The sequence below is a fragment of the Chiloscyllium punctatum genome, chromosome 41 (assembly GCF_047496795.1).
Source record: "Chiloscyllium punctatum isolate Juve2018m chromosome 41, sChiPun1.3, whole genome shotgun sequence".
Taxonomy (NCBI): domain Eukaryota; kingdom Metazoa; phylum Chordata; class Chondrichthyes; order Orectolobiformes; family Hemiscylliidae; genus Chiloscyllium; species Chiloscyllium punctatum.
In genome coordinates, this window is record NC_092779.1 from 25,957,668 (window position 1) to 25,983,133 (window position 25,466).

Here is a 25,466-nt window from a genome sequence, read left to right on the forward strand (position 1 = left end):
GTTGATAGCTTGGGTTTCAGTGGTGGTAATACTGTTGAATATCAAGGGGGAAATGGTTAGATTCTCTCTTGTTAGTGACGGCCATGGCAGGCACTTATGTGGCACAAATATCATTTACAAAGGATATTTTCTAGGGCTTGCTTAATTTAGACGTGGACTTCTTCAGTATCTGAAAAGTTGCAAATGGTACTGAGCTCTGTGCAATTATCAAACACTTCACTCCTGACTTTATGATGGAGGGAAGGTCATTGATGAAGCAGCTGAAAGCAGTTGATCCTCAGACACTGCGCTGAGGAATATCTGCAGAAATGTCTGAGAGCTGAAATGACTGACATTCAACAACCATTCCTTTCTACCATATACAACTCCAACCAGGGAAGTGATTTCCCCTGATTCCTGTTGATTCTAGTTTTGTTAGGTATCTTTAATACCATACTGGGTCAAATGTGGCTTTGGTGTCAAAAGGAGTCATTCTCTCCACATGTCTCAAATTCAATTCTCTTGTCCAAGTTTGAACCAGGGCTGTAATGAGTGACTGTGGTGGAACCCAAACTGAGTATAAGCGAGCAGAGTGTGTTCGATAGCACTGTTGATGGAACCTTCCATCACTTTAATGGTGGATTGGCCAGATTGGATTTTTCATACATTTTGTGTACAGGATGTAACTGGGCAATTTTCAACATTGCTGGTTGATTACCATCTTGTAGCTTGTTATGGACCAAACCAAACACCCTCAAAATATATTAAGAAGATAGTCTAGACCCTATCACTTGCTGCTTGTGTCATTTAGCATGCAGAACATGCCGGGCCAGGAGGTTGCAAGTTGTCCCGGAGTACAATTTGTCTGCTAATAGCCCATGGTGTCTCGTGAATGTCTGGAGATGCTAGATCTTTTTTTTAGATTACTTACAGTGTGGAAACAGGCCCATTGGCCCAACAAGTCCACACCGACCCGCCGAAGCACAACCCACCTCAGACCCATTCCCCAACATTTACCACAGCATCTAACACGACGGACAATTTAGCATGGCCAATTCACCTAACCTGCACATCTTTGGACTGTGGGAGGAAACCGGAGCACCTGGAGGAAATCCACACAGACACGGGGAGAATGTGCAAACTCCACACAGTCAGTCGTCTGAGGTGGGAATTGAACCCGGGTCTCTGGCGCTGTGAGGCCTGTGCTACCCAAGATCTGGTCCGAAATATTTCCCATTTAACGTTATGATGGTGCCATCAGGTAAGATATTCTCCATATGAAGATGGGATTTCATCTCCACTCAGAATGTGCAGTGATCACTGTTACTGATACTGCCACAGACAGATGCAGCTGTGGTAGGCAAATTGGTGAGGATGATGTCAAGTATGTTATTCCCTCTTATTGGCTCTATCATCAACTACTGTTGACCCAGTTTAGCAACACAGTTCTTTAGGCCTCAACCAGTTTGGTCAGTGGTGCTGCAGTCAAGCCACACTTGATGATGGAAATTGAACTCCACCCTCCCCCCCTCTCTCTCCCAGAGTACATTCTCCACCCTTGCCACTCTCAGTGCCTCCTCCAATGGTATTCATCAGAGGGATGGCAGTACTTAGTAATCAACAGGATGTTTGATCACTGCCTTTATTTGACATGATGCCATGAGACTTCATGGGATCTAAAATCAAAGTTGAGGACTCCTAGGGCAGCTCCCATCTAATTGTATACCATTATGCCACCATCTCGGCTGGTTCTATTGTGCAAGCGGGACAGGATATATCGAGGGATGGTGATGCTGTTGTCTGAGACATTGTCTATAAGGTGTGATTCCATGAGGATGATTATGTCAGACTGTTACTTGACTAGTCTGTGAGACAGCTCTCCCAATTTTGGCTCTAGCCAAAGCCATAAGATCATGTGGTCCATCTAATTTAATTTTCCCTTTTGTCTTTCTCGCAGGTGACACAGCTGAATAGTTTGCCAGGCCATTTTAGAGTCACTGACCAAATTGTGGGTCTGGACTACAAAAAGGCCAGACCAGGTATTGACAGCAGTTTCATTTCTAAAGGAGGAAGATTTTCCTGAAAATCATTTCATGGCCATTAGACTTTTAATTCCAGATTTTTAAAATTGAATTCAAGTTCCATAATTTGTCATGCTCAGTTTAGAACCTGGGTATTCAGAACATTACGTACTAGGGTACCTAGATTACTAGTCGAGGGAGTGGTGCTGGAAAAGCACAGCAGGTCAGACAATATCCAAGAAGCAGGAGAATTGATGTTTCGTGCATGAGCCCTTCATCAGGAATCATTGATTCTCCTGCTCTTCGGATGCTGTCTGACCTGCTGTGCTTTTCCAGGACCACACTCTCGACTCTGATCTCCAGCATCTACCGTCCTCACTTTCTCCTATCTAGTTTAGTAGTCTAGCGATAATACCATTAGACCACGGTGGCAAATGACTACAGTACTGTTATGCCACTATAGGAAGGATGTGAATATACTTTTCTGGGTGCAGAAGAGGTTCGTCAGGGTGTTGCTTGGGCTAGAACAATGCAGCTAAAAGGGAAAGAAGATAGACTGGAGTTTCTCCCCTTTCAACAGAGGAAGTTTAGGCAGGGCTTGATTGATGTGTACAAAATTATGAGATTACCTGATGAAGGAGCGTCGCTCCGAAAGCTAGTGTGCTTCCAATTAAACCTGTTGGACTATAATCTGGTGTTGTGTGATTTTTAAACTTTGTACACCCCAGTCCAACACCGGCATCTCCAAATCAAAATCAAGATAGGAAGAATGTTTTTTTTCATTAGTAGAGAGTCAATAGCACAGATTTCATTTACAGGGCAAAGGGTTTAGAATGGAGTTAAAAGAAAAAAATCCCAGAGTTTAGGGGATATCTATAACTCATTGCCTGAAAAACAGGAGAGGAAGGAACCCTCGCAACATTTAAGAATTTAGATAAACCCTTGTAGCGCCAGTGCAGACAAGGCTACAAGCCAAGTACTGGAGAATGGGATTAGAATAGATACGTGCTTGATGACTAGTACAGCGGCGATCCTGTTTTAAAACTCCATGACTCTTTGAAAAAAACCTGATTTTTACATAATCTCTGTTATTTTAAGAATTTAACATGATTACATGGCATTATAGCTATCGAATAAATTATAAAGAACTACCAAAGGCATGAGGAGCGAGTGGTAATTGCTTTAGAGACTGCTTTGTTTTCAAAGTCTTCAGAAAAATCATCAAAAGATATTTTATTGGAAGATACTGTTGAACATTTGGTGATTGGCACACGTTAAAGCAGTAGCACAGAAATCAGCACTCGACTGATCGCGTCTACGAGAGTTAAAGTGGAATTCAAAGGGAAGTCTTTCCTCCCACTTTTAAGTGCCGACGAGGGCAGGCTGCAGGTTTTTTTTTAATGTGGTGTTGGTGAGAGGGGAGAGCGAGCGCTGCCTCAGTCGCTCTGTGACAGCTCTCCTGGAGACTCCGTGAAGAAGATCCTTAGCAGGGAGACAGACAGGGAGAGCTTTTCTCTTCGTTATTGTGGGATTGTTACACTCCACCACCACCTTCACTGCTGCCCCGGCAAAGGACGAACCATAATAAACCTCCAAATGCTTGTCTCGGCGTGGACGTGAAGCAGAGACTATTAGCAACTGCTGGAAAATGGGCAAACTTCAGTCAAAACACGGTAGGCAAATTGAAACTCAGCTCACGGCTGCACACACGTGGGGTCTGTTCATACTTTTCCCAGGGTGATTTTGTTTTGTTTTCGGGAGGGGTAATTAGTTGAGATGAGAATTGTGAATGTTGCTAACTTTTTTTTCTAATTTTTTCTCCCCCAACAAACTATGGGATCGATTGAAACTGACAGCGTGCAGGCGAAGAGAAAACCCCGAAGGTGAGCTGCTTTCCTTTAACTGGTCTTACCGATCGATGAGGAATTAAAATTTATAGACGGTTTGAGTTCGATTTGGTTTTAATTCATTAACTGATATTCACGAAATTCGCGCTTTCCTTTTAAAACTGTATTTCAATTAAATGTTCCCACTCCTGCTCTGTTATCGTGATAATTTGGCCAATTCTCAACCGTTACTTTTCTTGTTGTTGTTCCCTCCTTCCTCCCCCCCCCCCCCCCGCGCATTTATCTATCCTCCATCCCTCCATCCCCCCTCCCTCCATCCCCCCTCCCTCCATCCATCCCCTTCCTTCCTCCCTCCAACCATCCATCCCATCCATCCCCTCCCTCCATCCCATCCATCCCCTCCCTCCACCCCCTCCCCTCCCTCCACCCCCTCCCCTCCCTCCACCCCCTCCCCTCCCTCCATCCCCTCCCCTCCCTCCATCCATCCCCTCCCTCCCTCAATCCTCTCCCTCCATCCCTCCCTCCATCCCTCCCTCCATCCATCCATCCATCCATCCATCCCCTCCATCCATCCCTCCATCCATCCATCCATCCCCTCCATCCCCTCCCTCCCTCCATCCCCTCCCTCCCTCCCTCCCTCCCTCCATCCACTCCCTCCCTCCCTCCCTCCCTCCCTCCATCCACTCCCTCCCTCCATCCACTCCCTCCCTCCCTCCCTCCATCCACTCCCTCCCTCCCTCCCTCCCTCCCTCCATCCACTCCCTCCCTCCCTCCCTCCATCCACTCCCTCCCTCCCTCCCTCCCTCCCTCCATCCACTCCCTCCCTCCCTCCCTCCCTCCATCCATCCCCTCCATCCATCCCCTCCATCCATCTCCTCCATCCATCTCTCTCCATCCATCCCCTCCCTCCCTCCATTCCCCCCTCCCTCCCTCCATTCCCCCCTCCCTCCCTCCATTCCCCCTTCATCCATCCCCCTCCTTCCCCTTCATTCCGCCCTGTCCTCCATCCCTCCCTCCCCCGTCCTCCATCATCCTCCTTACCACCCCTCCCCATTTCCCCCCCGGGACCTGTGTTTAGGAGACAGCTTTGTGGTGAATGCCTACCTGAACCGTCGGGGTTTGGAGGAATTCGAGCGGCAGACAACTGCGATTGGTGTCCTGGAGCCAGCGAAATTGCGTGGATACCGTCCTTTCTCTACGGTAATTGACTTGAACTCCCTGGCAAGGGAATTCCGAGATACAAATGACATCTTCTTCCCACCCCTCCCCAATAGGTTCCCCCTTACAGCAGGCGAACGTTTTCTCGCCATTCCCCAATACACCTTTAATATTATTGTGAAGGTCCCAACTCCAAGAGTGTATTGTAACCGGAGAAGGGGTTTGGGGCGGGGGAGTGAAATCGACATCTGTAAAATGTACTCGAATCTGCACGTCTGCCTTGCTCATTGCAGCCTTCTTCTGAGCCTGGCCTGGCCACTATTGTTGCTTGTGTTGTGGAGATTTCAAGGTTAGATTCCCAAACCTCGACTCTTTCCATTGAGTCGCAAGTTCGAATTGTGCAGACGGGGCAAGGATTTAGCTGAGAGGTGACTTGGGGATGTTGTCCTGTAATACCCGATAAACATGCTGTAAGAACAGTAGTACAGCTAGAGAGATTTATGTCAGTTCCCCACTCTCTTTTATCACTGGACAGTCCTCCCCATGAGAATCATAGGATCCCTATAGTGTTAAAGCAGGCCATTCGGCCCATCAAGTCCACACTGACCCTCCAAAAGGCAGCCGACCCCTGTAACGTTGCATTCCCCATCCCCAGCTAATCCACACATCCCAGGAAACTTTGGGGCAATTTACCATGGCCAGTCCATCTAACATCTTTGTGACTGTGGGAGAAAACCAGAGCACCCAAAGGAAATCCACGTAGACGTGGGGTGAATATGCAAACTGCACACAAGCAGACCACCAGGGTGGGGTTTGAACTCAGATCCTTGGTGCTGTAAAGCAGTAGTGCTAACCACTGAGCTAACATGCCACCTCCAAATCATCAGCTTTTGTTTTCTCTACCCTTTCATTGGTGTGGCTGAAGAGGCCAGTAATTGCTTTTGAATTGATTCCAGACAGTATTTAAGAGTCAGCCACACTGCTGTGTGCATCCAGGTGAGCATAGCACCATTCCTTTCCGAAAGGGAGAATATTGGGGTACTAGATGGGGTGTTACGATCAGTCAAGCAGTCAACATCTCTGACAGTTTTGTATTCAGGATGTTCTTAATTGAATTCAAATTCCACCAAGTGCTATGGTGTGATTTCATGGTGGCTCAGTGGTTAGCACTGCTGCCTCACAGTATCAGGGTCCTAAGTTCAATTCCAGCCTTTGGAGACTATCTGTTTGCACATTCTCCCTGTGTCTGTGTGGGTTTCCCTCCCACATTCCAAAGATGTGCAGGCTAGGTGAATTGGCCATGCTAAATTGTCCATAGTTGTTAGGTGCATTAGTCAGATGGGGGTGGGTTACTCTACAGAGGGTTGGTTTGGACTTGTTGGGCTGAAGGGCTTGTTTCCACACTATAGGGAATCTAGTCTAAAAAAACCTCATGTCCCCAGTACATTAGTCACAGTTTTTGGCTATCTGTTTGACATTACCACTGTTCCACCATCCTTCTCCCCACCCAAGGTACTACTTAATAAATAATATCTCAGAAATACAATTTAACTAATGACATTGCAAATTTAAGCTGATATCTGAATCATTTAAATTGATGGGAAGCAATTTAAGATACATGTATGTATGGAGTAAGCCTCAACTTCTCCCCATGCTGTTTCCATATCAAAACATTGCACATTCATGAAGGGCTGGGTAATGTATTAGGAAGGCTCTGTTTTATTTTTGTATACATTCAGATGTAATAAAGTTACTTTTTCACTTGAAAACTGAGGGGAAGAAAGCAGCATTTGTGGGGCTAATGTTTTTGGTTTCCTTCCTCTGAGGGCGGATCAGTTTGCCACAAAATTACGTCTTTTCTCACACTGTCTCTGCCTGTTTTCTCTCTATTTCACCTCCCCCTCCCCTCACCCCCACACCTCCCCAGTGTTCTCTTCAAACCCTCTGTCTTTCGATTTGCATACTTTGCAAGACCTATGTGCAGATGGTCAGTGATCTCAGAGGATAAGAAGTAGGTAAATATCCTCAAAGAAATATCAAAAGAAGGGAAAGGCAAAATGGGAAAGTATTTAGCAGTGTAAACACAGTTCATCATTAATTGCACACTGACATGTTTACTCCATGCTAGAACAACTCAATCACCAAACCATTTTTGATAACGATGCTAACAAATTTCATGAAGTATCTGTTCTGAAAGCATTTTGGTGTTTATGACCTGGCAATGAGGGCTGTGTTTGAGTTGGTTCTGAGTGGAGAAAGGTGTCTTGCTTCTTTCAAATAGAATCTACGGCCCTAATGGGCATGGTGGCTCAGTGGTTAGCACTGCTGCCTCACAGTGCCAGGGACCCAGGTTTGATTCCAGCCTCCGGTGACTGTCTGTCTGTGTGGGTTTCCTCTGGGTGCTCTGGTTTCCTCCCACAGTCCAAAGATATGTAGGGGTGTACAAAGTTTGTACACCCCTGCACCCCTTTGTACACCCCAGTCCAACACCAGCATCTCCAAAGATGTGCAGGCCAGGTGAATTGGCCATGCCAAATAGCCCATCATGTTAGGTAAATTGGTCAGAGGGAAATGCATCAGTGTGGACTTGTTGGGCCGAAGGGCCTGTTTCCACACTATAGGTAATTTAATCATAACATTGTAGGGTAGGGAAACTGAATGAGTCAAGGATGGCTTGGCCATTTTAGAGCCAGTCTGTATGCATGTTTACTGTAGAATGGAAGTATTTGGACTTTTTTTTGACACAATGTTATCAGTAAAGTGTAATAGAAGGCATGCAAAACTTTCACGCAGATGCACTTGAAGTATGATTAAAGAAAAACATAACTGAAATCCAAGTTGAGTGTAAAACTGGCACTTGGTCCACTGTATTGTATAAAAAATAGTATAAAAATTCCCAGAGTAAATCATCATTTGGGGAATGTAATATTAAAGAAGAACAACCTGAATGGGTGAATTCACGTCGTACATATAAGAACTTCAGCACACAAACAAAAAAAACTCATTCAATCCAATTGCTGATTGTCCTAAAAATGAGCAGTTGTTTTGTTAGTTTTAATTCTTCTACTTTTCTTTATTCTTATTGAAGACGGAACTCCACTTTGACTGGAATTTGTTTCATTAATCTTCCTGACTTCTAGTATAGCCATCTATTTTGAGTAAACTTGCTGAATTGTTGAAGTATATCCTGTTTCTTACTGGAACCTACTTTATGCCTTTGATCATGGAATATCTCCCAAGCAAAAGATTTCCTTGTCAATATCTAATGTTTCAAAATTTCTCTTCTCCCTACACACTGATCGACTTGGTTGATAATTTATCTTTCCCTTGACAACTGGACCCAGTTGAGACTGTCCATTATCAAGTTCTGTGACAGGGAAGGGCTGGTCTATTTTGGATTTGGGACATTAGGTATCTCAGTTGGATAGATTTCAAGACTGTAATGCAAAATGACTCCAATAGTCCTGTATTGGCTGTGGTAGTACTTGGAGGCCTTATCCCAAACTTGTGGAATGATGGCTCTCAAACTATATACAGTATAACCAATTGTTCCCCTCCCTATTGAGGATGATTACCTATGGTCCTTTGTAAAGTATAACTCAGTACTCTATGGAAGTCAATGGTGTTCAAAGTCAACACCACTTCCATCTGTAAAGACAACGGCAGGAGAACTGGTAAGTTCCACTCCATGGCAATCACCGTCCTGACTTAGAATTCTATCAACATTTCCTCAGTATCACTGGGTCAAAATCCTGGAATTCCCTCCTTAATGGCATTGTGGGTGTATCTACATCTCACAGACAGGAACCATTATATAAAAAAACAAATCACTGTCACCTTCTCAAGGGCAACTAGGGGTAGGCAATAAAAGCTGGCCCAGCCAGTGACACCCATATCCCATAAATTATTATTTTTAATGAAGTATGAAGTAGAATGGACTATAGACACCAGGTGAATCACCATTGTTTCCTTCACATTCCTCAGTAGCATGCACTATCCTTAGTTTATGAAATGATTTCCAAAGTAACAGTCACTGCTCTGAGTACACCTGCCTACACTGCAACTTTAAATGAAGCCAGCTTTTTATTTCTTTCTTAAGGGAAATATCTGTAAATCTAGGTTATATTTTAAAATTATGTAGGCATAGATTTTTTTTTAGATTAGATTACTTACAGTGTGGAAACAGGCCCTTTGGCCCAACAAGTCCACACCGACCCGCAACCCACCCATACCCCGACATTTACCCCTTACCTAACACTACGGGCAATTTAGCATGGCCAATTCACTTGACCTGCACATCTTTGGACTGTGGGAGGAAACCGGAGGAAACCCACGCAGACACGGGGAGAATGTGCAAACTCCACACAGTCAGTCGCCTGAGGCAGGAATTGAACCCGGATCTCTGGTGCTGTGAGGCAGCAGTGCTAACCACTGTGCCACCGTGCCACCCATTTAAACATTCAATTTATTATTTTGCTTTTTAATGGAAATTTCTTTCTCCTTCCATTTGTTCCTAATATCTTGAAGGTGGGACCTACCTCCTGGCTTTATATATAAGAATGGTTATTTGTCTCTGATCCTCTGACTAAGAGCCCATTCTTCATGTATGTAGGCTCTTGGCTGTTGGTATGTTCCAGCACAATTTGATGAATTTGTGACTGCTCCCATCTGTACACTTCATAAGGTCATGGGTTTGTTACTAAAACCTGAATTCCTTCCTTGATTTTCACTTACCCTCTTTCTCTAATACAGTGGTGGTGTTACGCATTATAGAGCTGCTTCTGTTATTGCACCACCTCAAATAGACTCGAGTTAAAATATAGGCTTGCACTAGTCTGTATGGACAAGCTACTCCTAGCATAACAAATTGAGTCATTACAGGTTTTGTCTGTATATTTTTGATCGCAGTTTAGTATGATATGAACAACAGCAAGTCGAACAGTACCTTATATGAAAATACTGAAGTCCACAAATGAGTGTTGATTCAAAATTCTAACCTCTTGTGATAACCTAACTTGCAGAAATAATGATATCTGGCTCTTAAATGTATTTTCTATCAGTAACAAAGGGCATGTTTAGTCACAGCCAATTTTAGCTCTTGTGTCTAGAAATCAATGTTGGTTGTGGTTCTGTTGGTATTGCAATTGCCTCATTCGAAAGTTGTGAGCTCAATTCCTACCCAAACACATGACACAAACCAAGTTTGCAGCATTGAGGGACTGCTGGACATAAAACTGAATTCTCATTGGCCCTCTCTGTCGGATGTAAAAGAATTTCTAGCAATATTTGAAGGGAAGTATGAAGTTTGCCCAGATGTTCAAACCAATATTTGTTAACGGACACCTCAAATCGAGATGATTCTACTGTTGTCATGCCTGTGTGACTTTGCAGTGCAGCCACTAAAGTATTTGAGAAATGTAATCACTGTGGGCAAATTGGCTCCTACATCAAAATAACAAGTTCCCACAAACAGCAATGTAATAATAAGATAATGTCAACTTTAATGATGGATAGATGTTGGCTAGGACATTGAATATTCAGTGTTGACTCTGTCATTTATAATTTTTGTAAAGAAAAGGAGCATATTTGGAGTGTAAGCAGAAATAAAAAGTTGGAAAAATAGAAAATAATAAAAAGTTATATTAGAGATGCATTAACCAGAAGAATAATAGACAAAAGGGGAAACAAAAAACAATTGCCATCTTGGATAGTGTTAGTTTTGTTTTAAACTTCAGCAAGCAAATGCAACCCATCAGTTGAAACCTTCATAAATCCCACTGAAAAAGAGGCCATATGGTATTTGCTTAGGTCTTTTACTGTGTATAAAGGAGAGATCTTATCTGTACTCCTGATTTGGCTTTCTTTAGAAATACATTAGCTCTCAAATCCAAGTTGAATTTTGCCTTTGAATTTGGATTTCTTCCAGATTAGAAGCTGTTTCTAATTATAAATCACAATCTAAATGATGGGAATTTCATGTTCAACTTTCAAAATTCTCCTGCTCTGATGTGGTTTTAAACTGGCTCCATCGAAAATTGAATTGTTTCTCATATGTGTAAATGCATTTAGTTCAAGTCTGTGGTGCTTGGTTTTTTTTTTGACCAGCTTTCCTCTGACTTCTGGTGTTGTCTGTACCTTCAAAATCATTATTGCATCCTGTTCTAGGGCTGTATGCTAGAAGCATAGAATAGTAAAACGCAGAATGAGGCAATTTGTCTTTTGAGACCTTTTCACAAAGCAATTCAACATGTCTCACTTCTGAGGTCTTTGCCCAAAATCCTGCATTTTTCCTCTTTCAAGTATTTATACCTTTTAATTTCATTACCAATTTCATTTTTAATTCTTATTACCAAAAATAAACTGACTAGTAATTGTCAGGTTGACCTTTTTCCCTTCTTTTTGAACAAGAGAGTAAAATTTGTCATCTGCTAATATTTTGGAACCACTTCTGTATCTAAGGAGATTGAAAGATCATGGCCAATACCTTTGCGGTTTCAACCATTACATTTGGCTGTATCCTCAGAGCCAGATGGCTGACCCACTTTCATTTCCACCAGCTTTTCTGGAGCCTGCTCTTGCCCAATATTGTGATAGCCTCTTCATTTACTAAAGCTTGGAAAAGACCTCTTCATTGTTAAATGCCAATAGAAGGCTTTTGTTTACTTCAACAATGCTCTTTGCTTCCATTGGCTCTCCATTTTGGTCCTCTGACCCACTGCTCCACTGACAATTCTGTCTTCTCCAATTGCTGCCTGTCATCAATTGTTTCTTTTCAAAATCATGGAACATGTTCCTTTGCAACTATGCTTCTCTCACTCCTTGTAGACCACCTCCTATGTAGCTTCTGCTCTCCTCAGGGTGCTAGTCAATTTTGTAATGTTTCTGTGTGTTTTAGGACAGAGTTTTGTCACCTCATCTCCAATATTGTAGACTGCTTCACTTTCCTCCACTTTCCTTCTCTCCCCTCTCCCTTGTTGGACACTGCTGCTTCCCGGTTCTGCTTGTGCTTAGGCACAAAGCAATGAATGTGTTACTTGTTGGCCGTTTCTCCTGTTTGTGCATGGTTCTTTCCCTTCTTTCCATTTGGTGTCTTCTTGCAGTTAGTGCTCCAGTTGTCTGTCTGATGTTAGAAACTAAATAAATCAAATGTCCTGATGGCTTAAACAGTCTTCTTCATGAGCTGAATTTACTTATGACCTTAACCTTGGTAAACTCTCATGCTTTCCCCTGCGCTGAATTATAAAGTGCACTGACCACAAGTTCGACTTCCTTCGCTATGTCCGACCTTTTGGGAACTCCCTGGGTCTGTCCAATGTATCCTCTTTCCCCTACTTCCCTCAGCACTGCCTTGCTGTAAGAAAAAATAAAAATCCTAGACAACATCCTCTGGAGACTCTCTTCCTTTAACTTTATCTTTGCCAGCTTTGATACTCCTCCATTCACATTCACGCTGTGCTCCTATTGACCCATTTTACACAAGTTGCAACTAGCTCTGTTTATCCCGATGAGCTTGCATTACTCCATTTTAGTGATTTCCATTCCGAATGAAATCTCTCTCCATTCTCTCCTCCTGGAACCTAGCAGTTCTTTGTCATCTTCTCCTTTACTCCAAAATTGGATGTTATTTATAGCATCATTGAGTCAGTCCCAATTCTGTGTCTGCAAGAAATTGTCTATGACTCTTTATGAACTCGACATTGAGCAGGTGCAAGAAAGCTTTTGATCTGCTAACCAATGGGAACTCCAGTCAAACAACAAAAATCAACATAAAAACAGTCTAACAAGAGTCTACAATTTCCATGCTATTCAAACGGTTGTCAAAGCTCTTACTCAAGACACGCGTCTACTTTCAGATCTGGGCACAAACCACATTCTCTGATTTTTATTAAATCTGAGTAGTCTTCAATATTGAAATAAGCCCATGGCACATGTCAACAAATGTGATTCCTTCCTTTTTAATTGGGATTATTGGGCTTCCCCAATCTATGACACCTTTAATAATTTGCATAGCTGAGCTATGTTAATGCTGACCTGACTGGAGTGAAGTACCACAGCTTACTCCTTTATAGAAACTTGCTAGTAAACCAAATTCAATCCTTTCATGATGATCCTAGAAGCTAATACAATTTAAAAATCAAAATCTCAATTATTTTGCAGGCACAAATAATATGATCAAAGTTAGTTTGCTGTCTTAATACTATAGTAGTTAGTATCCCCATCCCCACAGCCTCACTGTGCTAGGGAGCCAGGTTCAATTCCAGACTCGGCAACTGTTTGTGTGGAGTTTGCACATTCTCCCTGTGTCTGCATGAGTCTCCTCCAGGACCTCCAGTTTTCTCCCTCAATCCAAAGACGTGCAGGTCAGGTTAATTGGCCATGCTAAATTGCCTATGGTGTTAGTCAGAGGGAAATGGGTCTGGTTGGGTTACTCTTCGGTGGGTCGGTGTGGACTTGTTGGGCCAAATGGCCTGTTTCCACTCTGTAGGGAATCTAATCAAGACTCAAGTGTTACTGCAGTATTCCTATCAATCATAGCACACTCGCAACCTCATCAGACATTGTGAATTTAAGCAGCACACTAGTGACTTGATCAGAAAATCTAAGCTGATGTGTGCAGTGCTATACTGAGGAATCTCCTGGCACCATTGCAGAAGAACAACAGGGGAAAGTTCCCTGGTACCGAAGCTAATATTTATCTTCTGAGCATAGCCAATAAAGCAGATTAGCCAGCCTTTTCCACATTGCTGATTGTGTAAGTTTGCTGTGTACGAATAGTCTAGTGTGTTTTCTACATTATAACAGTCATCACATTTCTATTATACTTTATTGGCTGTAAAGTGCTTTGGTATGTCCAAAGATAATGAAAGACACCAGAAGAATTCAAATATTTCTTTCACTGCTTCAAGAAGGTTTTGACTTCTCAAACTGCTGAATGAGAGGGCAGTTTTGGGTTCAAGACCAATGTAGAAAACTGTATGAATGTACACATCTGTAAAATCGAGAGTCCTAAAGATACACAATGGGATTGTGTATCAGTGAACACTAATGGTCATGGAATGTTCCCTGTTTAAATCTCAAATGTAACCTCCAGCATTGAGATTTTTTAACTCCTGAGTCTAACTTTCCTTTGATGTGGAGGTGCCAGTGTTGGACTGGGGTGGACAAGGTCAGAAGTCAGACGACGCCGGGTCATAGTCCAATAGGTTTATTTGAAATCACAAGCTTTCGCAGTGCTGTTCCTTCAGGTGAAATAGCCTGGTGTTGTACGACTTCTAACTTTCCTTTGAGCAAGAATTCAACTATATTTTAGACTTTCATGTTGCTGACTTGTTTTCCTAAGGTTTATGTATTGAATGGAATACTGAAATGTAAATGTATGTATGAGCAAATAAGTCTGATGGAATAGTGGTATGCCTTCAAAGAATTGTGTCTTTTAAGCCAACTACCTAGTTTGAAAGTTAATTTTGCTTTCTCAATCAAAATGTCTTGTGTCTGTGTGATCTTGCTTTTCTTTTAATGATATAACTTATTGCAAATTAGCATTAATATTTGGCCCTCTGCTTTATTGTATAGTGAGCAGAAATTTTGCAAGTTTATGGATCTAAGTTTTATATTTGTTGTCCATCTTACAATTGTGTGTTAGTATTTAATCCCCTTAGTGTCAGGTTAATGTATAGGTTAAGTTGCCTTTGGCTGTACAGGATGGTTCATTTTGCTGGATCGGGGATTCCTTGTTCAGAGTGCCCTGGTCCCAAGGATTAAGGAAACAATTGCATTTGTATAATGTTAATCACAAGTTCAGAATGTTCCCAAGTACTTAGCAACCAATAGTGTGATCAGTGTTGTAATGCAGGAAACACAGCAGGCAAGTTGCAGAGTTCTGCCGTGAGATAAATGACATAACCTGCCTTAATTATGATGAGCAAGGGATAAATATGGGCTGGGGCACCAGGAGAACTCACTGCTGATTTTAATTTTTAAAATACAGTGATGCTGTGGCATCTTTTGTATCCATCTGAGACAACAAACTGGGTCCCAAGTTTAATATAATCACTCAAAATAGTAGGATGAGGTTGAAACCATTTAGTGCCTCAACTGTTCTGCCATTCATTGAGATTCTGGAGAATATGCTACCTAACTCTATGTCCCTTAATGTTTGTTTTTAAGTCTGCACATCTCAGTTTTAAAATTAACAATTGATCTAGTTTCAGTTGCCACTTAAGCGTTCCAAACTTCACCCAAAAGAGGCACTTCTGTCAACACAGTACCTTCTCATTGTTGCAATCTGGATTTTAGGCTTGAACTAGACTTGAATTTGTCACTGTTTAGATTTTGTTGAATTTTGTTAACCAGAGGACTTAAGTAAGATATTTAGAATTAGATCACTGATTAGGCATGATCTAATTAAATGGCGTTGGGCTAGGTTTGAGAGGCTAAGATGTTTACTCCTGTTCCTATGACTTGAACACTGTTGACAATAAATTATTTTCTTTGCATATTGCACAACAGTTAATCTCCATAGACTGTATACTACAGTGATCCTATCCATTATCCTGGTGATTCATGTCCAGTGAAGAGCATGTTCTTTTATGTATGTTTGTCAATTCTATTTGGAACCAGAGGCATCAAGCCCATTGAATATTTACTTTTTGGACTCATTTAGTTCTGTTGTTGCAGACCATGAGCAATGTAAGCTTGGGGAGCTAGATCATGACATCAGTTCCCCGTAGACCTGAACTGTTTCTTGGTAACTTTTGAAATCTTGGCATCATTCTACATGGCTTGTCCACAATTCAACAAGTAATTATTGTTGCAAGTTGTCATTTTAATCTTCCTCCCTCTTGAAAAAAGACTTGCTCTGAGTCCCCTCTTTGCCTCTTATGCTTCCCTCTGCTCATGTGGGCCCCTTAAATGTCATTATCATCAATGATCATGACAGATCATTCATAGATATCTTTATGAAAAGGCTGGTGGTAATCTTGCAGTTTGAAACTTGCATTAACCAGTTTGAAAATTTTGGAATATAACTTAGAGCCATGGAGTCACAGAGGTGTACCTCACAGAAACCGACCCTTCAGTCCAACTCATCCATACTGACCAGATCCTGTTCTAATCTAGTCCTATTAGCCAGCACTTAGCCCATATGCCTCTAAACCCTTCCTAGTCATAGATTTCTTTTCCTCTTTTCTTTTCCAACTCCTTCAGTTTGTTCTGCAGTTTTAAATATTTTGCTATTCTGATAGCTTTTAACCAAATGGGAAAAGTAAATGCGATACTCTCCTCTTTTACCTCCTACTCCAACCACAGCACAATGGTTATATGTTACATTTGTTAACTAGGGTGAAGGAGCTTTTATTAAGACATATATTTGAAAAAAGGGGACAAGTGTGTTTTTCTTAAGATGTTGGATAATTGAACTCTACAGCTGCTTCACAGAAACATCAAAGAGCCTCGAGAGAGGAATTATTCCGGGTTACTCCATTGTTTGAATGACAGTGTCCGGCCCAGAACCATCTGTTCCACATTCTCATCCAGAAAGTTTGTGGGAGTTTAAATTAAAGGCTTCAGGTTGGGTGGAGGAGATTCTTGTGTATTTCATTTGAAAGGTTAGTCTCCCTCTGTAAGTTAGACTTCTATACATATTATAATGAAAAACATATTTGGATGTCATTATTGTGGTGCTGCAATGTAATAAACATTTTCTGATTTTGTGCATTCAAGAAATTAACTCAAAGAACTTTGTTTTCTAAATTTGATGTGTAAATGACAATGCCTTTTCAAAGTGCTGATCAAAGTATAAAATATAAGCTACTACTTCATCTTCCGTGACTGGGTTTTGTGAGCTTACAGTGATGATATAGTTATATGATTTAAGCTTGATATCTAGTTGCCTGGGCTATAAACGGAGTTAAATTTTCCAAATGGCCATCTGATTTTGAATTCACATAGTTTCTGTACTCTTACAAAATAAAAATAAACAATCAGGAATTGTTGATTGTGATGCTGATAACTCTCGAATTTTTGTAAGAATACCACTAGTCTACAAATATCGTTTGTTTTCTTCCCTTAGAAAAAAAGTTCTAATATGATATCTAGGACTGTCCAATGCTGGATTAATCCTAACTGCTCTCTGAGGTGGTCCACCAAGCCACTCAATTGTGTTAAATCTGAATAAGAGGGGTTGGCCAGTAAATGTTTGCTATGTTAGAAATGTACCTGAATCCAATTTAATTTTTTGCTATTTCAAAGAAAAAAAACATGACTTTCCATGCAGGCATGAAGAAGTTCTGATTAAGAAAAGCAATTTTGAGAAAATTTTGAACAGATGAACTGCAATATCCCACTGAGCTGGTTAACCAGAGAGCAAAATGTTGTATGGTTTGACCCAGGATAAAAATAATATATTTGAGATTTTTTTTTCAAAAGCTGTCTCATCTTGTGCTGTACTTATTGGCAGATGTTGTCCAACATTTGGGTTTCTGCAAGGGCATTGAGGTATTTGAATATTATAGTGTTCTGAATACATTTACAACTTGAATTTGTTTTGAAATTGAGCCAGTTTGAAGTGAATCAAATTCAATCGGGTGTACAGTTAACTTTAACAATTTCCAGTGGCAGTATTCAGAGATTGAGATGATGGTGCTCACTTTTTAGATCCATTGTGAATCTGAAAGGATTTTAAATCAGCGGTACATGTAGTGTAATTGGCATCCCTTCAGACCGATTTACCAGCTATAAGCTGGCAACAAGAAGCTGATGTCATTGTGCTTTGACTATGTCTGATTTATTAATGTCTAAATAGATCCTAAAAGGCCACTTTTAAAAGTTTTTTCCAACAGACCTTTGCTGACATGACATTGGTATTTAAATGCTGATTAATAACATAACATCAATTGTGCTTTCTGCTGATGAGGGAAAGTTTTTTTTCGCAAAGAATTGCATTTATATGATCCTTCATGACCTCAGCATCACCATGTACTGTACTTTATAGTCTTGAGCACTTTTGAAATGTAGTCAATTTTGTAATGTAGAAAAGCAGCTGTCGGCTGAGGTAAATTACTGTACAGCCTGTATGTGTGAGGGAAACATAATGGACTAGGATATGAGAACACTAATAGTAGCATTACAGAAGATCATTTGGGCCATTTCGTTGGTCAACACTCTGCAGGTACAATTCACTTCGGCTTCTTTCTCTGCCCCTAGCCTATTCTCTTTATAGAGAAAGGGTTCCTTGTCCTTCTTTGAAATAGGGCCTATAGAGTTCCTTTGCATCCAACTTGGGGAGTAAGTGAAATCTAAGTTTAATGTCTTATTTGAAATATAGCACTTCTCTTAATTCTGCACTGAAGGATCAGCCTAGATTTTGTTTTGGGCTTTGGAATGGGACCTGAATCCATAACTTTCTGGTTCAAAATCAAGGGTCGTCCCATAGCTCCATTGCTGACACATTCGTCAGTGTTTCCTACCTTAAGCGTCATTTGGAAAAATAATCTAGTGTACTAGCCAGGGCTCAGTCAGTAGTGAACTCACTGCTAAATTATCAGGTTTTGCTTCTAAGCTCGGTCCCAGGACTTGCGCAAATAGATCAAGGCTGACGCTCTAGGACAGTACTGAGAAAGTGTTGCATTGTTGGATATGTATTTTTAAAATTTAACCTATTTTTCTAATCAACCTGTTCAATAATATTATTACATATCTCTGGAGCGGGTGGGATTTGAACCCAGGTTTCCCAGTGCAGGGATTGGGACACAATCACTGTACTACAACAGGGGCTGGATGTGCCATTTTGTGTATGAGATGTTAAGTTGATGCACCTGAGTTCCCTGTAGACTCCATAATACTTTTTTAAAGAAGAACAAGAGCATTAACACCAGGGCCCAGGTCTTATGTTTCTCTTTCAATAAACGTCAGAGAACAAATTATCTGGACATTACTGTTGATGGAAGTTTGCTGAGAGCCGATTGGCTGCTAAGCAATTTAGACTGTGTCATTGTCATGAAAGATGCTAAATAATGTTTTTTGGATAAGGAATAAGTTAACTTGGCTTGAGTTCTGTTTAATGGGAATGCAGTGTCAAATGTAAATCTGAATTGGAACAATTAGCATTTTGTTCCTCACTTTGCCACAGCAACCAAGGACTCCAAAGGGCTGATTTTTTTTTTGTTCCCCCATTAGGAACATTTTTATGGTATGTGAGTTGTTAAAGTTAACAGCAAAAAAGAACAAGCTTAGCTATAGTATGCATTCCAGGCAAACTTAGTATTTACAAATGCTAAACCTTCCACACCTTCCCCCCCCCCCCCCCCCCCCACAACCCACCCCACCAACACATACTATCTCTCTCTCTCTTTCTCTCCCTGTCTCTCTCCCTGCCTCCCTCACACTCATCAATTCTTGGCAGGGGAGAGCTGCTTTTTGACAAAAATGTTGAAACTGCCGCTCTTGTTTGCATTGAACAGCAACAAGTGACATGTAGAAACTGTGTTCTAATCCAAATGGTCTACAGCTAGGAAACCATAACCACCCAGTCGGTGTATATAAGTGTTCCAGATTGTCCACTTTTCACTTCCTTTTCCTCCTGGGCTTTATAAACTTGATATATGTTTAAACATTTGTAACCTTCTAATTGGACATGTCAGTTGTATTTCAGTGTGTGCATTCTTGCCTCTGAGTCACAAAGTTGGGGATTTGAATCCCATTCCAAACACATTAAAGCAATAATGTAGACTAACGAGAAAGTACAACAGTGTTGAAGTGCCATCATTTGAAATAAGATATTGAACTGACTGTGTGTATATCAACCCTAACCTAACTCGAGTGGATATAAAAATCCAATCAAACCATTTCTAAGGAGAGAGATAATAATTGTCTGTGTTCTGGCCATTGCTTATCCCTTAATCAACATCTCTTAATAGATTTGTGTGATCATTATTTTATTGTTTGTGGCAACTTGCTGAATGTAAATTGGCTGCTAAGCTTCCTAGTTTACACCAATATCTTACTTCCCAGCACCTGGAAAAATGTATTTCATTGGAATGTTCTGAGGTCATGAAATGTTAATAGCAGTGCAACCCTGCCTGTCTTTCAATGGTAAAGCAGCAGAAGTATATCACTTGAAAGGGTCATTAGAGAAGACATTATATTGTCTCGTGTTTCCCAGGGAATCTGTATGCTTATGTAAATGGTAACATTTAACTGAGGGATTTGTTTCTCGTTAAGTTGGCTTCAGTCAAATCTAAAGGACCCCAGCTAGCCTAACAACATGCCCCACATATCATCACATACTCATCGGTTGCAAGCGCTCTCATTATAACTTGAAGCCTTGATACCAAGTACAGCTTGTGCTATAATATGCATTTTGTTAGTGCAAATGGTGACACAGTGGTTAGCACCGCTGCCTCACAGCGCCAGAGACTTGGGTTCAATTCCCGCCTTGGGCAACTGTCTGTATGGAGTTTGCACATTCTCCCAGTGTCTGCGTGGGTTTCCTCCGGGTGCCCTGGTTTCCTCCCACAGTCCAAAGATGTGCAGGTTAGGTGAATTGGCCATGCTAAATTGCCCGTAGTGTGAGGTGAAGGGGTAAATGTAGGGGAATGGGTCTGGGTGGGTTGTGCTTTGGCGGGTCGGTGTGGACTTGTTGGGCCGAAGGGCCTGTTTCCACACTGTAAGTAATCTAATAAATTTGCTCTAATGTGATTGACAAATTGGGGATACTTGCTACAGCGCAAACCTCTATAACTGCATTAGTTTGAATGGTGCTACTGTTACACAATTTTCTTATAACATGATGTTGCATGAGAACAGAACTACCATGTTACAGCAGAACTGACTGTACATAACATCTGCCTCCTCTGAGCCAAAAGCATTGTGCTTGGGTTCCACTCCAACATTTTAGGACAAAAGAAAATATGTTCATAATGCAGGCAAATGGGTTAAATATCAGTTTGTAAATTGTTCCAACACACACCAATGGTAGGTGGTAAGAGCAGGACAGGTTCCTCGTCAGCCATGTGATGGAAAGATTGTTGGAGAACCTATCTTCACTGTTCATAACTCCAGACTGCAGCATGCATCCAATAGTACATGTTGCTGCAGCAATGTAGACCTCCTGAGTAACCCACCACCAATAGTCTGGGAACACGGCACGACACAGTCAGGAGGATTACCCTGTGCCAGTGGCCACTCTGTGGAGGCCGAATCTTTCTGTCATGTCTTAGCTGAGTAATTAGGCGTCGTCTTCTGGTCTCCACTCTGCTTGATAGACTGCTGCGTTTGCCATATTTTAAAATATCTCTTCCCTTTCAGAGAGCAGATGTTTCTGCATTATCTTGTGATGTGTTTCCAGGTACTGTACTCAACGAAGACCTAAGTCAGGACATTCTTGGCATGGGCCCATTTCTGTACACAAGGCTTTTTGTTCTTTTTTGTAAAATATGATCTTTGAAGATATTCTAGTGGGCATAAACCTGACACTTGCCAAATTCAAGTCTTTCATCTCTATCTCGGGTCCCTGAGATTTGCTTTGGTTTCTTTTCCTTTTACAGCGACTGTAGATTTGAGAAGTGGTGCCCAGCATTGACAGGGGATGGTGTATGTGACCTCTAACTGGAAAAATCTGTCCTGTCTTCACTCCTCTTTATTCTGGGTGTTTGGTCCAAATCTGGAGTGTGGTCAGTGAAGGGAACTTCATTCCATTGGGTGACCCCGCTGCCCCAACCAATGGAATTTGCCATGGGTTCGCCACTGTTTTCTGACCAATGAGTGTGACCCTTATTGACACCACAAAATCTTGGATGCAATTTACTTAATTGCTTAACTGCTATGTGATGCTTGTCTGGTCCAGTCAATAACCATTCAAAACCTCTTTTAAACTTGTTGAGAATCGGCAGCCAATACACCAGCCCATAAGAACCTCCCTATCTAACCTGCCAGTTGGTTTTGTGTCACTTAAGTAAGTGGCCCATTTGTAATTACTGTTGTCTGTCTGTGTCAAAACTGTTTATTCCCCAGTTGATTCTGAGGGGGTGAGTTAGAATGGTTAGAATCTGTGCGGTGTGGAAGCAGTTCATTTGGCCTGGCAAGTCCACATTGATGCTCCAAAGAGGAACCCACCCACCCTATATTTCCCATGGCTAATCCACTGAGTCTGCACATCCCTGGCCACTATGGGGCAATTGAGCACGGCCAATCCACCCAACCTGCACATCTTAGGACTGTTGGAGGAAACCAGAGCACTTGCAGGAAACCCACGCAGACTCTGGGAGAACATGCAGACTGTACAGAGACAGTCACCCAAGGGTGGAATTGAACCCAGGTGTGTGGCACTGTGAGGTTGTGGTGCTCAGTTGTTGGAGAAATGGACAGTAGCAGAATAATTGGCAGCTAATATCATCATACGTTTGGATATGGGAAATAAAGTTGGGGTAGGGGCAGAAAGCTTCTTCAGGTGCCATTAGAAACCTGTGTAATCTATGCTGGAATACTGGCTAAATCCTTTTTTGCAGATATGTGTTTTTTTTTATCCTCACCCCTCCCACCCCCCATTTTCCAGCTTCCATTGCAGTCAGCTGAATTTTCTTTTCATACATAAATGCTACGAACAAATGAAATTCTTTACCTTGGCTATCCTCCCAAAGAACAGTGGTCAAACGTTTCACGTTCTCCCTGCGCCTTGAACTAAAGACTTGTTGCTGACCACTCTTCTAGCAGAAGACTCACAGGTTGTGGTTGGGAAGACACCTGGAAAGCAGGTAGAGGCTATTGAGCCCTCTGAAAGAAGCAGTGGGGCAAATCTGAAAGAAAGTTGATGGTTAAGACGTTTGCCTGTTCTGATCATAGAAACATAGCAAATTGGAGCCATTTTGCCCCTGCAGCCTGCTCCAGCATTCAACGTTATTATGGCTGATTATCCAATTCAGTACTCTATTCCTGCTTTCGCCAAACACCCTTTCATCACTTTAATCCTAACAAGTACATCTAACAGCTTGAAAGTATTCAACATTTTGGTCTCCTTTGCTTTCTATGGCAGGCTGTCCCACAGGCTTCTCTGGGTGGTCAGTCCAGTCTGCAGCAAACATGCTACCTTCATGTTAAGGGGACTTTGATGTTTTCATCTTGTCAAACCTATATTCATTCTTGATTGTTGTGTCTTCAATATGTTGAAAGTGAACTTTGATTCCCATGCAGGAGAGAGTGTGCCTAGCTTTATATCTTTTTGTAAAATTTCTTGGAACAGGCTATATGGGAAACTAGGCAAAAGTGAGAACTGCAGATGCTGGAAACCAGAGTTTAGATCAGAGTGGTGCTGATGAAGAGCTTTTGCCCAAAATGTTGATTTTTCTGTTCCTCGGATGCTGCCTGACCTGCTGTGCTTTTCCAGCACCACTCTGATCTATATGGAAAACTGTTGAGTTAGGTCAGCGATCAGCCTCAATGAGGTCAATTAATAGAATTCTGACTAAATTTTGAATTTTTAATCATTTTTTGACAATATGAAGCAAAATTAGCAAAGGGGAAGACCATATTCACAGTACAACACTTCTATAGTCACAACCCTGTATTTTAGTGACTTATGGAAACATAAAATTTGATAATGCGAAGAGATCTTTCAGCCCATCTAGCTCTTTACTGAATCAAAACCAAAGCTAATCCAACAAAATCCATCGCTAATTGGAACATCCTTAGAAATTCTTTCTGTGCATGTTGGGCACATATGACAGCATTTCCATTAAATACTCCATGGGGGTTGATTGCTAACTGTGGGCTGACTTTGTAGATGACTTCAAGGACTGGGACAAATCTTCCTATCACTGTGAAGGTCACATCAGTAAGCTTCTGGGGAATGAGATCCATGCTGGCACTGCTGGAGGCATGCCAGATAAGCCAGGTCACAACTCTTGTATTCTAAATAAAGGAGCGGACTAATCCCATGTTTGTCAGGGATTTGCCTTCACCGATTTCCCAGTGAAAGGTGACACCGATGAAATCCCACCTGACAGGCTTCCCAAGCATGCAGGCCATTCCAACAGAATAAAGAACAAACTTGCATTTGTATGTCACCTCGAGTGTCCTCACAATGTCTCGAGCAGTCTTGGCTAACGCAGTAGTTTTGAAGTATAAAAACTGTTCTTTTTTTCTGCAAACAAACATACCAGCCAATTTATGCGCAGCAACAACGCAACAGGAATGAATTAAATGATTTGACGATCAGTTTTAGTGATGTTAGTTCAAAGAATAAATGATGGTGTCGACCTCACCAGGACGTCCATGCTTTCCTTTGAATAGCAGCACAAATCTTTATGCTCACCTGAGCAGGCAGTCGTAGTTGTGCTTAATGCACCATTTGAAAGGTTTCATGTCAAAGTGACACACCTCCCCGATTTCACTTGGCTACAGTAACCCTTGGACCGTTTTGAAGTGATCTGAGTATCTTGTTTTTATTTATTATTGAATGAAGACATTACTGGCTAGTATCAGTATTTATTACCCACCATAATTCCCAGAGAGCAGATAAGAGTCAACTACATATGTCTGGAGTCACATGTAGGCAAGACTAGGTAAAGATGGCAGTTGCCTTCCCTAAAGGGCATTAGTGAGCTATGAGTTTTTTTCAACAATCAGCAGTGGATTCATGGTCATCTTTCCTTTACTGAATTCAATTGAACCCAGGTCCCCAGAACATTACCTGATTCTCTGGATTTGCAGTCCAGTGATGATGCCACTAGGCCATCATCACCTCGTGTTCAGGAACGTGCACAAAAATAGATAGCTGCCCCATCAGGGACTGTTTAACTGAATTTTGTTAATTTATGGTTAAAAAGAAGAGAAAATATCTAAGTAAACAAAATTTTACAATTGGACCCTTTGTCTGACCTCAATGTTTTTGTCCTTCTATCTCTTCTGCATTCTTTCCATAGGCTAAGATGTGAATTGTTTTATTTCAAATAAGCTGAAGGAATAGGCAAAGCAAATTCCACATAACCTCAATTGATCTTTGAGGAAGTTTGCTCACCTTTGATGGGTGGATATCATGCTTCCTAGATGGTTTATGAAGTATAAAATGAATCCGCTACATTTTTAGTGAACCATGGGATTCTGGTTTAAAACCTCGCTGACTTTATCCCCTCATTCCCTATTTTTTTTCAAGTTTTGCCATTCAGGAGAAGGGCTGTTTAAGCACTGATTTTGCCAGTGAATGATTCATCAGTAGAGAATCGTAAGTAAAATCAGCAAACTTTCCACTCCTTTTGGGGTGTAGTTTTGAAGGGAACATCTGCTCTCAAGATGACCAGCGTTCAATCTGATTAATGGACCTGGGATAGCTCCATTGACCCTGGTTGTTTCAATTGTAATAAGTATTCCACAAACTGGCCTGTCTGGCTTTAATAAACCTCATCAATGCCAGTCTGCCTGCTGCTTTTTTAAAATATAAAACCTGTGTGAAATCACTCTATATAAAATG

The 25,466-nt window shown here is 41.6% G+C and overlaps 1 protein-coding gene across 2 annotated transcripts in view; it reads left to right on the top strand.

Moving 5' to 3' along the window:
• The first annotated feature begins 3,366 nt into the window (after positions 1-3,366).
• The window catches only part of nkd2b (NKD inhibitor of WNT signaling pathway 2b), a 131,510-nt gene continuing 109,410 nt past the window's right edge, over positions 3,367-25,466 (top strand). Inside the window, exons 1-3 of one of the 2 annotated variants that reach the window (XM_072560585.1) lie at positions 3,367-3,673; positions 3,857-3,883; positions 4,926-5,047. In XM_072560585.1, coding sequence (XP_072416686.1) covers positions 3,649-3,673; positions 3,857-3,883; positions 4,926-5,047 — 174 coding nt within the window. In that variant the 5' untranslated portion in view covers positions 3,367-3,648. The remainder of the gene's footprint in view (positions 3,674-3,856; positions 3,884-4,925; positions 5,048-25,466) is intronic. The other variant, XM_072560586.1, reaches the window with a different exon arrangement.